The sequence below is a fragment of the Saccopteryx leptura genome, chromosome 10, assembly GCF_036850995.1.
Source record: "Saccopteryx leptura isolate mSacLep1 chromosome 10, mSacLep1_pri_phased_curated, whole genome shotgun sequence".
Lineage (NCBI taxonomy): Eukaryota > Metazoa > Chordata > Mammalia > Chiroptera > Emballonuridae > Saccopteryx > Saccopteryx leptura.
The window spans coordinates 62,432,641-62,445,695 of NC_089512.1; the positions used below are offsets into that span (position 1 = coordinate 62,432,641).

General features: G+C 35.2%; 1 protein-coding gene across 1 annotated transcript in view; it reads right to left on the minus strand.

Moving 5' to 3' along the window:
* The window catches only part of DNAH12 (dynein axonemal heavy chain 12), a 399,320-nt gene that overhangs the window by 302,863 nt on the left and 83,402 nt on the right, over positions 1-13,055 (minus strand). The window contains exons 14-17 of the mRNA XM_066351331.1: positions 10,783-10,908; positions 9,715-9,849; positions 8,990-9,183; positions 7,795-8,038 (exon numbers count right to left, since the gene is read on the minus strand). Of these exons, the coding sequence (XP_066207428.1) occupies positions 7,795-8,038; positions 8,990-9,183; positions 9,715-9,849; positions 10,783-10,908 (699 nt within the window). The remainder of the gene's footprint in view (positions 1-7,794; positions 8,039-8,989; positions 9,184-9,714; positions 9,850-10,782; positions 10,909-13,055) is intronic.

Consider the following 13,055-nt stretch of genomic DNA (forward strand, 5'->3'; position numbering starts at 1 on the left):
AATATTCAAAGTGATGCAAAGCAAGAATCTACGACCAAGATTTCTTTATCCAGCAAGGATATCATTTAAAATTGAAGGAGAAATAAAAAGCTTCCCAGACAAAAACAAAAAAAAAATACCTCAAGGAAGGAATTCATTACAACCAAACCAGTACTGAAAGAAATGTTAAGGGGCTTGCTATAAAAAAAACAAAGAAAAAATTTTTGAGAAAAAGAGGACTGTAAATTTAAAGAATAAAATGGTAATAAAAACTACATATCAATAATAACCTGAAGTGTAAATGGATTAAATGCTCCAATCAAAAGACGGATAAGAAAACAGGCCCCTACATATGCTGTCCACAAGAGACACACCTCAGAACAAAAGAATCACATAGACTAGGCCCTGGCCGGTTGGCTCAGTGGTAGAGCATTGGCCTGGCATGCAGGAGTCCCGGGTTCAATTCCTAGCCAGGGCACAGGAGAAGCACCCATCTGCTTCTCCACCCCTCCCTCTCTACTTCCTCTCTGTCTTTCTCTTCCCCTCCTGCAGCCGAGGCTCCATTAGAGCAAAGTTGGCCCGGGCGCTGAGGATGGCTCCATGGCCTCTGCCTCAGGCGCTAGAATGGCTCTGGTTGCAACAGAGCAATGCCCCAGATGGGCACAGCATCGCCCCCTGGTGGGCATGCCAGGTGGATCCCGGTCGGGCACATGCGGGAGTCTGTCTGACTGCCTCCCTGTTTCCAACTTCAGAAAAAAAAAAAAAAAAAAAAAAAAAAGAAGCACATAGACTAAAAGTGAAGGGATAGAAGAAAGTGTTTCACACAAATGAAATGAAAAAAGAGCTGGGGTAACAATACTTATATCTGATAAAATAGACTTTAAAACAAAGCCTATAGTAAGAGATAAAAAAGGTCACTACATAATGATAAAGGGAGCAATCCAACAGGAGGATATAAGCATTGTAAATATCTATGCACCTAATATACAAGCACCTAAATGAATAAAGCAGATTTTGATGGACATAAAGGGTGAGATCAACAGCAATACTATAATAGTAGAGGATTTTAATACCCCACTAACATCACTAGATAGATCCTCAAGAAAGAAAATTTAAAAACAGCAGCCTTAAATGACACACTAGATCAACAGGATTTAATAGATGTGTTCAGAACCTTTCACCCTAAAGGAGCAGAATATACATTTTTTTCAAGTGCTCATGCTCCATTCTCCAGAATAGACAACAGGTTAGGACACAAAACAAGTCCCAATAAATTTAAGAAGATTGAAATCATATCAAGCATCTTCTCTGATCACAATGGCATGAAACTAGAAATCAACTACAATAGAAAAACTGAAAAACATTCAAACACTTGGAGGCTAAATAGCATGTTATGAAATAACAAATAAGTTAACAATAAGATCAAGGAAGAAATCAAAAATTTCCTTGAAACAAATGAAAAGGAACATACAACAACTCAAAATTTATGGGACACAGCAAAAGCAGTCCTGAGAGGTAAGTTCATAGCATTACAGGCATACCTTAAGAAGCAAGAAAAAGCTCAAATACACAACTTAACCCTGCATCTAAAAGAACTAGAAAAAGAACAGCAAACAAAGCCAAGAGGCAGTAGAAGGAAGAAAATTAAATAAAGATCAGAGCAGAAATAAATGACATAGAGGCTAAAAAAACAATACAGAGGATCAGTGAAACCAAGAACTGGTTCTTTGAAAAGGTAAACAAAATTGATGAACTTTTAACAAGATTCATCAAGAAAAAAACAGAGGACTCAAATAAATAAAATAAGAAATGAAAGTGGAGAAGTAACAACTGACACCACAGATAAACAAAGGATTGTAAAAAAATACTATGAATATCTCTATGCCAAAAAATTGGACAACCTAGGTCCATGATGGTGAACCTTTTTATAAAAACCATCCACTTTTGCAGTGCTGGTCAACCTGGTCCCTGCCGCCCACTAGTGGGTGTTCCAGCTTTCATGAATTTAGATGCTAAAATTCTCAACAAAATATTAGTAAACCAAATGCAGCAATACATGAAATAAATCATACATCATGATAAAGTGGAATTTATTCTGGGGAGGTAAGGCTGATACCATATTCACAAATCAATCGGTGTGATTCATCACATAAACAAAAGAAAGGAGAAAAATCTCATAATATCAATAAATGCAGAAAAAGCATTTGATAAAATCTAGCACCCATTTTTGATCAAAACTCTCAGCAAAGTAGGAATACGGGGAACATACCTCAACATGATAAAGGCCACCTATGACAAACCCATGGCCAACATCATATTCAATAAACAAAAATTAAAAGCATTCCTTGTAAGATCAGGAACAAGGCAGGGGTGCCCCCTTTCACCACTCTTACTCAACATAGTTCTGGAAAGCCCCAGCCACAGCATTCAGGCAAGAAGAAGTAATAAAAGGCATCCAAATTGAAAAAGAAGAAGTAAAACTATCATTATTTGCTTATGACATGATACTGTATGTCAGTGGTCCCCAACCCCCGGGCCGCAGACCGGTACCGGTCCGTAGGCCATTTGTTACCGGTCCACAGAGAAAGAATAAATAACTTACATTATTTCCGTTTTATTTATATTTAAGTCTGAACAATGTTTTATTTTTAAATAATTACCAGATTCCCTCTGTTACATCTGTCTAAGACTCACTCTTGACGCTTGTCTCGGTCACATGATACATTTATCCATCCCACCCTAAAGGCCGGTCTATGAAAATATTTTCTGACATTAAACTGGTCCATGGCCCAAAAAAGGTTGGGGACCACTGCTGTACATAGAAAACCCTAAAGTCTAAGTCAAAAAACTACCGGACCTGGTAAATGAATTCAGCAAGGTAGCAGGATATAAAATTAATATTAAGAAATCAGTGGCACTTTTGTAAACCAACACTAAACTGTCTGAAAGAGAAATTAAGGAAACAATCCCCTTCACTATTGCAACAACAAAAAAAATAAAGTACCTAGGAGTAAATTTAACCAAGGAGGTAAAGGACTTGTACTTGAAAAATTATAAAACATTGATAAAAAAAAAAATCAAGGAAGATGCAAACAAGTGGAAGTAAACAAGTGTCCATGGATAGGAAGAATAAACATCATTAAAATGTCTATATTACTCAAAGCAATCTATAAATTCAATGCAATTCCTATTAAAATACCAATGGCATACTTCAAAGATATAGAACAAGTATTCCAAAAATTTATATAGAAGCAAAAAAGAACACGAATAGCCTCAGCAATCTTGAAAATGAAGAATAAAGTGGGAGGTATCACATTTCCTGATATCAAGTTATACTACAAGGCCACTGTACTCAAAACAGCTTGGTACTGGCATAAAAACAAGCATATAAATCAATGGAACAGAACAGAAAACCCAGAAACAAACAAACTTCTTTATGGTCAATTGATATTTGACAAAGGAGGTAAGAGTATATACTGGAGTAAAGACAGTCTCTTTAATAAATGGTGTTGGGAAAATTGAACAGGTACATGCAAAAAAATGAAAAAAACCAACTTACACCATTCACAAAAATAAACCCAAAATGGATAAAGGACTTAAATGTAAGTTGTGAAACCATAAACATCTTGGAAGAAAACATAGGCAGTAAACTCTCCAATATCTCTCGTAGCAATATTTTTGTTGATTTATCTCCACAGGCAAGTGAAATAAAGGACTGGATGAACAAATGGGACTATATCAAACTGAAAAGCTTTTGCACAGCAAAAGACACCATGGACAAAATAAAAAGACAACCCACACAATGGGAGAATGTATTCACCAATACATCTGATAAAGAGTTAATAAATTTATGAAGAACTTCTAAAACTCAAGACCAGGAAGGTAAACAATCCATTTAAAAAATGGGCAAAAGAAATAAATAGACCCGTGATGGGGAACCTTTTTATAAAAACTGCCCACTTTTGCAGTTCTGGTCAACCTGGTCCCTCCCGCCCACTAGTGAGCGTTCCAGCTTTTATGGTGGGCCAATTGCGGTGCCTCGTTTGGTTGCTCTGCTATGCCCACAATGGGTTTCCTCAAAAAATTAAAAATTGAACTGCCTTTTGACCCAGCTATCCCACTTTTAGGAATATAGCCTAAGAACACCAAATCACTGATTCAAAAGAAGATATGCACCTCCATGTTTATTGAAGCATTATTTACAATAGCCAAGGTCTGGAAACAGCCCAACTGTCCATCAGTGGACATGTAAATTAAAAAGCAGTGGTACATATACACAATAGAATACTATGCAACTGTGAAAAAGAAGGAAATATTACCTTTTGTGACAGCATGGATGGATTTCAAGATTATTATGCTAAGTGAAATAAGCCAAGCAGAGTAAGAAAAATATCATATAATCTCACATATATGTGGAATCTAATGAACAATGTGAACTGAGGAACAGAATAGAGGCAGAGACAGGGACACAGAGACCAGAGGGACAGCAGTCAGAGGCAAGGGGGATATGGGGATGGGATCAGAGAAGGTAAAGGGATTAGTAAAACTATATATACATAACACAGAGTTATAGATAACAGGACACCAATCTTAGAGGGAAGGAGGGAAGAAGTTAGGGGAGGGTGGCAAAGGGGTATGAAAAGGGACACAGGGTTGGGTGTGAGGGAGTTATATTCAGTGGGACACTTGAATCCATGTAAACACTATTAATTAAAATTTAATTTTAAAAAAGAGACAGTGGTGAAAACAAATTCTCCCAAGGGGCAGAACTTGGATGGACATTGTCCACATGATCTGGACTTAGAGGTGATCTGAAACTGAAGTTCAAGGAACAGGACAGGAAGGTGGGTAATGGGGATTCTGGGGAGGAGGCATGTGGGTGACTCCAGAGTCAGCCTTGTGTGAGTATATCTGTCGCCTGCGTGAATGTTCTTCAAAGGACTTCCACAGCAGAGAAGGTTCTCAATAAAGTGCATGAAGTGATGTAAAAAAAAAAAAAAAAAAGAAAGAAACAACCATTATGGAAGAAAGTATGGTGGTTCCTCAAAAAACTGAAAATAGAACTACCTTATGACCCAGCAATCCCTCTACTGGGTATATATCCCCAAAACTCAGAAACATTGATACGTAAAGACACATGCAGCCCCATGTTTATTGCAGCATTGTTCACAGTGGCCAGGACATGGAAACAACCAAAAAGCCCATCAATAGATGACTGGATAAAGAAGATGTGGCACATATACACTATGGAATACTACTCAGCCATAAGAAATGATGACATCGGAACATTTACAGCAAAATGGTGGGATCTTGATAACATGATACGAAGCGAAATAAGTAAATCAGAAAAAACCAGGAACTGTATTATTCCATACGTAGGTGGGACATAATAGTGAAACTAAGAGACATTGATAAGAGTGTGGTGGTTACGGGGGGGAGGGGGGAATGGGAGAGGGAAAGGGGGTGGGGAGGGGCACAAAGAAAACAAGATAGAAGGTGACAGAGGACAATCTGACTTTGGGTGGTGGGTATGCAACATAATTGAACGACAAGATAACCTGGACTTGTTATCTTTGAATATATGTATCCTGATTTATTGATGTCACCCCATTAAAAAAATAAAATTATTATAAAAAAAAAAAAAAAAAAAAAAGAAGAAGAAAATTTTGGTATTTCTTACAACATAGATAGACCTAGAGGAAATTATGCTAAATAAAATAAACCTGATACAGAAAGACAAATACTATATGATTTCAGATATGTAGAATCAAAATAAAAAAATAAACAAACAAAACAGAAACAGGCAACAAATCGATGTTGCCAGAGAGAATGGGGGTAAAGAGCTGGGTGAAAAAACTGAAGGGAAATAAGAAGTACAAACTTCCAGTTATAAGATATAAGTCACAGGGATACAATGTACAGTACATGCAATATAGTCAATAATATTGTAATAACTTTGTGCAGTGGCCAATGGTTTATAGATGTATTGTAGTGATCACATTATAAGGTATATAAATATAGAATCACTATGTTGTACACTTGAAACTAATTTAATATTGTATATCAACTATACTTTCATTTTAAAAATTGTTAACCCTGGGAGGAAGAGGCAAAAGAAAAAAAAAGTATGTGGCACGCTCTCTCAATGTCATATGAGGTACAGGGCCACCTAAGGAAATTTAACTTATTAAAGACTGTATTTTGTTCAGCTCACTGTTTACTATATAGTCCCAGACTTTGAAAAATTACGTGTTAATTTATAGGTTTTCTGTTCAGTATAGATGCAAGTAATTTCTGCCTAATCCAAAAGATAACTTAAATGGTACAATGGCTTAGTGTTATGGTATGTTGCCCTGTAACCAATCAATACTATTAATCTTTTTCTAACATTCCTTTAAGTTGCGCATAAATACTCAGATCCTCAAATGCTCTTTGAACCAGACTCACCATCTCACTGGCTCTCTTATGAATTAATAAATAGAATAAAATATTTGACACAATGTCAAAACTTTTTGTTTTTGTTTTTTGTAAATAATAATTTAATAAATTCTTTTTAAAATTGGAGGACCATAGAATATCCAAATTTTAATTTTGATTATTAAGGACTTTGATTTTAACCTTCCAGTTCTTATCATCATCATCTTTGCTTGCCATCATGTTCTCCAGGATTCATCAGAACATGATATAGTATTACAGACACTCAGTAAGTATTTGTTAAATGAATAAATTTTTAACACCTAAAAAGTTGAAAGGACATATTCTCAAAGTAGATAAATTTAGCTTCGTTGAAAATTCATTATCTTCTCATCTATGGAAGAAGCTGAGAGTAGCACACCAAGCTGTGTAGAGAGCACCTCATTAAGACGCTGGAAAGGAAACAAAAGACTAACTCCATCCAACTGCTCAATAAATATGAAAAAGCTTTAGATACAATGAGAAAAGGCTCCTGAGACAAATTATTCAAAACAAAGGGGAAATATACACATAGCATGCTATATTTTATGTAAAAAGATGAAAGGATAAGAATTTATATTCAAATTATTCTATGTGTAACAAAACTGTGGAAGTATACACAAGAAAATAGTAACATTGATAACCTGAGTAACATGGGTGAAAAACATTAAGAGGAGACTTTTTAGATATATCTTTTTATATTTTTAAAACCATATAAATACATTAAATATTGAAAATAATTTTAAGTAGTTACTTAAAAAGAATTTCATACAGCTAATGGAATCTCAGAGTGCTAGACACAGACAGAAACAAAATTCAAAAACCCATCACAGAGTTTACACTCAAGTAACCTGACAGTGGAAACTTGGCACTATCATTAAAACCTTTGTCACTATTGCCTTGGAAAGTTGGATGCAATGTTAACTGTCAAAAAAAACTGTTATTATCCTCTCTTTACAAATGAGGTGACTAAGATACAAGAGGCTATATATCTCCCCTAAGATATGCTATTACTAAGCACAGAGTTGTGATATAAACTTAGGTAGTGTGATCCCAAAACTTTCCTTACTGCTACACTGTGCTGCTGCCCTTAGGCTAACTGGTCTGTCCTGTTCATTTTTTAACCTCTTTATATCATTGTGGCTAGTCATTATAGTCTTTTGTCTTTGTCAAGCATTGTTCTATGAAGAAATTGATTTTGGTGACTTCATCAGGGAAGAATAAAGTATGGCTTCAGTAATAGATAAAGTTTTCTGGAGTCACCTTTGGTTTTACTTCCAAATCTTTCTATTTCTCTTCATTAACACTTGATGTGAAGAGCTTTACCAGGGCTTTCTAAAATATCATTAAGCGTGTTCATACCTTAAAAGCTTTTATGTTCTCCATTACTGTAGAGCACATAGTAATAGTAGGATTATCTTTTGGTTCTTCTTCAACTTTCTCTTCTCCCAGAGATCGTCTTTTTGCTAACTTTCTTTTTTCTTGTAATTCTTTCTTTTGCTTCATTTGGAAAAATTTCAGTGTCTTAAAAATCTCTCGGGAAAAGTCATCTATGTCAGCTTCCATGCTTTCCCCATTAAGGTCCAAAAACCCTCCATCCATCCACCTGAATTAAAAGAAAATATAATATTAAACTCAGAGACTTTTGGAGTTTGAAGGGACCCTGGGGGTTCTTTAGGCTAGACCTCTCATTTTACAAGAGAAACAAGTGAGGGCAAAAGCAGATACCAGTTTTTCTGAGTCACACAGAGCTGATGGTAGGAGATAAGATTAAAATCGTGTTTTCAGTTATGCTGTATGACTAAAATATGCATTATACTGTAAATGATAACTAACAGTATCTAAATAAAATGCAGTTTTGACTCCCTACTTATAATTTTTGGTGTGAACATTCACCAAATTAATTAATTAATTGCATTAGAAAATTAGTCACCTCCGCCTGACCAGGGCACAGTGGATATAGAGTGTCAGACTGGGACGTGGAGGACCCAGGTTCCAAACTCTGAGGTCACCGGCTTGAGTGCACGCTCACCAGCTTGAGCGCAGGGCCTCTGGCTTTAGCGTGGGAACATGGACATGACCCCTTGGTCACTGGCTTGAGCCCAAGGTCACTGGCTTGAGCAAGGGGTCACTCAGTCTGCTGTAGCCCCCCCACACACACACCACCATCAAGGCACATATGAGAAAGCAATCCTTGAACAACTAAGGTGCTGCAACAAAGAATTGATGCTTCTCATCTCTCTCCCTTCTTGTCTGCCTGTCCCTATCTGCCCCTCTCTCTGTCTCTGTCAAAAAAATAAAATAAAAAAAGAAAGAAAAGAAAATGAGTCACCGCTGGAAAACCCAAGTGATACTTTAAATATTATACATATTATCAAGCTTGGTGATACCTTAGCAACACTGATGCTTCTCCTATATGATACTCAGTTCTCTTTCACATTAATGGCTAAGTCCTACTTCAAAAACTTAGCCAACACCACCAAAAAATCAATACACATTAATTTCACGAATCCTTTTCCATCACTTGCTTAATTTTTATAACATTACGTGAACTTACCATTTTTCTGTTCGTTGCCACTTCAAAACTAAACTAAAAAACTTCTGATAGGGCTCAATGTTAACTTTTAATTTATCTAGTTCAGGATATTTTGTCAATTCCCATTTGAAAAGTTCCTCTTCTTTATTAATAAATTGAACTGCTTCTTCAGATTCCTGAATACGTTTTTGTAGTTGTCTTACATCAGTCACATACTGAAAGCAAATAATTTTTTATCTTAAGAAATATTCAAAAAATGTTAAAAAAAAAAAAAAAAAAGATTATATGATACAGCATCAACTATGTCCTTGCATTGACAGGCAGTCCCCAGGTTAGGAATGAGATGGGTTCTGTAGGTTTGTTCTTAAGTTGAATTTGTATGTAAATTGGAACAGGTACATTTGCCTATTAAATACAACCTAGACAAATATTTGTCTTAACATAGTATTTATTTTTACTTTTCTGTGCATATAAATACTTAAAGCACTTTCAAACTTACAGAACCTATCTCGTTTGTAACCCAGGGACTGACTATATATAGAAACTTTAAATATCAACTTCACAGCATTACTATGACAAAGAGCAAAAGGTAAAAAGATCATATAAATAGTACCAGTACTAGGTCTAAGAGTCAGCCCCTGTTTGCCATAAGTAAACGCATGTTTTTCTATATCTTTAAACTTATGTAACACGTCCTGTATTAAACTAAGAGCCAGCATAACTACTATCTTATATATTTATCAGACCTGTTGCATGTGGTCCAGTTTTGCAAATTCTGCAAACTCTTCCATGCAGCGTGATTCCTTTTCTATTTCCAAAATCAGTTTCTCTCTCTTGGCTATTAGTTCATTTTCTTTTTTATGTTTAGCATTCTCAATGAGCTTTTTAAAAGACAATTTAATTGTGTTAATTATTTTGTTACAAAGGAGTTATCAAATCAGAAATCTTAATGCTTTGTATAGTAATAATAACTATTAGAGAAGTAAAAATGAGTGTAAAAATAAAACACTGACTGATATTAAAATGCAAAAAAATAATAAACCACACAGAAAAATTTCCCTATATTTCCAAAGTGACAGTAACCATTTATATTTATTAATCAGATACTTTAACTATTTACCTGATTCTGGGATAATAATTAAAAATCAACCATTTATTGAACACATACCATATGTCAAGAACTATTTAAAAACCTTACCTACATCACCAGGTATTATTATTCTTGTTTCAGAGATGAAGAAATTTAGGCTTACAGAGGTTAAGAGGCATGTCCAATGTCATATAAAAAAATCATTAAAGTCAAAATATGATTAAGCCTTTGGTTTATCTGACTTTTTACTTACACCATCTTACTTCCTGATTTAGAAGAAACTGGTTTACATTAGAACTTTTTCAAAATCTAAAATATATTCAGAATCCTAATTCTTCTACTTCTTATCTCTATGATATCACACAAGTTATTTAACTGAGACTTTTCTTATCTATGAAATGGGGAAAATAATATTACTTGCAATTTTTGTGAGTATTAAATGATTTAATAAATGGAAAGCACTTAGTTCAGTGCTTGTTATTACTATTATTATCAAGTTATATAATAATTCTGGCTTCTTTTAACATTAGCCTCACTTCTTACTAGACCCTGTGAGTTAAGCCTAACAGCCTGTTCTAAGCCTGTAGGGCCATGAATGTTGCTAGCCCCAAACTCATATAGACACATGACGTTACTTTTTAAAGACAGCAAGTATTATGAAAATTAAATAAACACTGTGCCTAAAATGTCAGAATATAGAATACATACTGAAAAATATATTTACCTCATCATTTTCATTAAAGATGGGATTAATTTTCCAAGGCCACATAAGGACAGTTGAATTCAAAGCTAAATCTTCTTGAGGAAATAGAAAAACATCTAAAAAGTAATTCATTCGGCGTTTGGATTCCTACAAAAGAAACTCCATATATAATACACCATATAGAAAATTTAAGCCAATATGAAAAAGAAGAACCAACAACAATTTCAAATACTCTTTCAAGCTTCAATCTGACTCAGATTACTAATATTTCATATCACCCTACTCAGATGGGTATTTCAGTAGCTGCAGGATTTTTTATCTGGCTTCATGACATATAATTGCAGACCTCTATAAAGAAAATAAAGCTTTTTAAAAGCTTTTACTTGTGATGATTTAACATAAAGGTACTATTGTTCTTCCTTATACATGATTGAAAAAAGTGACCAAATATGCAACTTTGTTTAGCAAGCTTTTATTTTTTATTTTAAAGAATTTTATATTTGTTATTCTTATGTATTTAATCTTTAAATCTTTGGTGATAAAAATGTTAGTATCTTTTGTTTTGCAAAATAAGTAACATTACCACACTTTTTGCCTACTTTTGTTATACAGCAATTGTCCAGAAACAGTTTAGGGGTGAATATCTTTACCCCCTATAGCTTTCATTGATCTATATGCAGGGCTGTAATTTTTAAGAACTGAAATACAGTTTCAAAGGCAAATTGAAGGTTTGGGTTTCAAGGTATGTATAATATATTTGTATATAATATATAATGTGCAAAATGCATTATATTTGTGTTATACTCCATGTAGAGATATAACCTAATAAAAAGTTATTCATGTAGTTAATTATATATTAATAAAGGAGAAAAAATATCATTGCATTAAAGCAAAAACATATTTGATAAAATTCAACATCCATTCATGATAATTTACAAAATACATAGTAAAAGAGAATTTACTGCCCTGGCCGGTTGGCTCAGCGGTAGAGTGTCGGCCTGGCGTGCGGGGGACCCAGGTTCGATTCCCGGCCAGGGCACATAGGAGAAGCACCCATTTGCTTCTCCACCCCCACCCCCTCCTTCCTCTCTGTCTCTCTCTTCCCCTCCCGCAGCCAAGGCTCCATTGGAGCAAAGATGGCCCGGGCGCTGGGGATGGCTCCTTGGCCTCTGCCCCAGGCACTAGAGTGGCTCTGGTCACGGCAGAGCGACGCCCCGGAGGGGCAGAGCATCGCCCCCTGGTGGGCAGAGCGTACCCCTGGTGGGCGTGCCGGGTGGACCCCGGTCGGGCGCATGCGGGAGTCTGTCTGACTGTCTCTCCCCGTTTCCAGCTTCAGAAAAAATAAAAATAAATAAAAAATAAAATAAAATAAAATAAAGAGAATTTACTAATCTGATAAAGGTACCAAAAAAACCCCTACAACAGATGTCATACTTAGTAATGAAACCTTGAAAGCTTTCCCTTTGAGGTGGGATCCAGATGACTGCTATTCAACATTAGCAGAGGTCCTAGCCAGTTGGTTGTAGCAAAGATTCTCTCCATCTATTTAATGCATTTCTAATTAAAATACCAACAAATTTTTGTAGAATGTGAAAATTTTATTCTAAGATTTATGTTATAAAGATGCTAATTCTCTAAATTTACTACCAATTTGATGCAATCTCAATCAAAATCCAAAAATGTCCTTTTATGGAATATAATAAGCTAATTCTAAAATTTGTAGGAAAATGTTAAGGGCCAAGAGCAAGCAAGCAAATTGAATAATAGAGTGGGAGGACATGGTCTACCAGACATCAAGACTTATTATTGCTATTACATTTAAGCTGTTGCAATTAAGACAATGTATCATTGATACAAGGATAAACAAAAACAAATGGGACAGAAGAGAATGTCTTAAAACAGTTCTGCACATATATGGGTACTTGACATATGATAGAGGTGGTCCTGCAGAGCAGTGGGGCAAGGGATAATCTCTTCAATAAAAATATAATTGCTCATGCATATAGAAAAATAATTAAATTCAACATCACATCATTCACAAAAAATGAAATTTCAAGAGGACTGAAACCTAAACCTAAAAGGCTTGTATTTTTTTTAAGCATCTAAAAAGTAATACAAGAGGCACTGGTCAGTTAGTTCATTTGGCTAGAGCAGTGGTACCCAACCCCCGGGCCGCAGACTGGTACCAGTCTGTGGGCCATTAGGTACCGATCTGCAAAGAAAGAATAAATAACTTACATTATTTCCGTTTTATTTATATTTAAGTCTGAACGATGTTTTATTTTTTTTTTAAA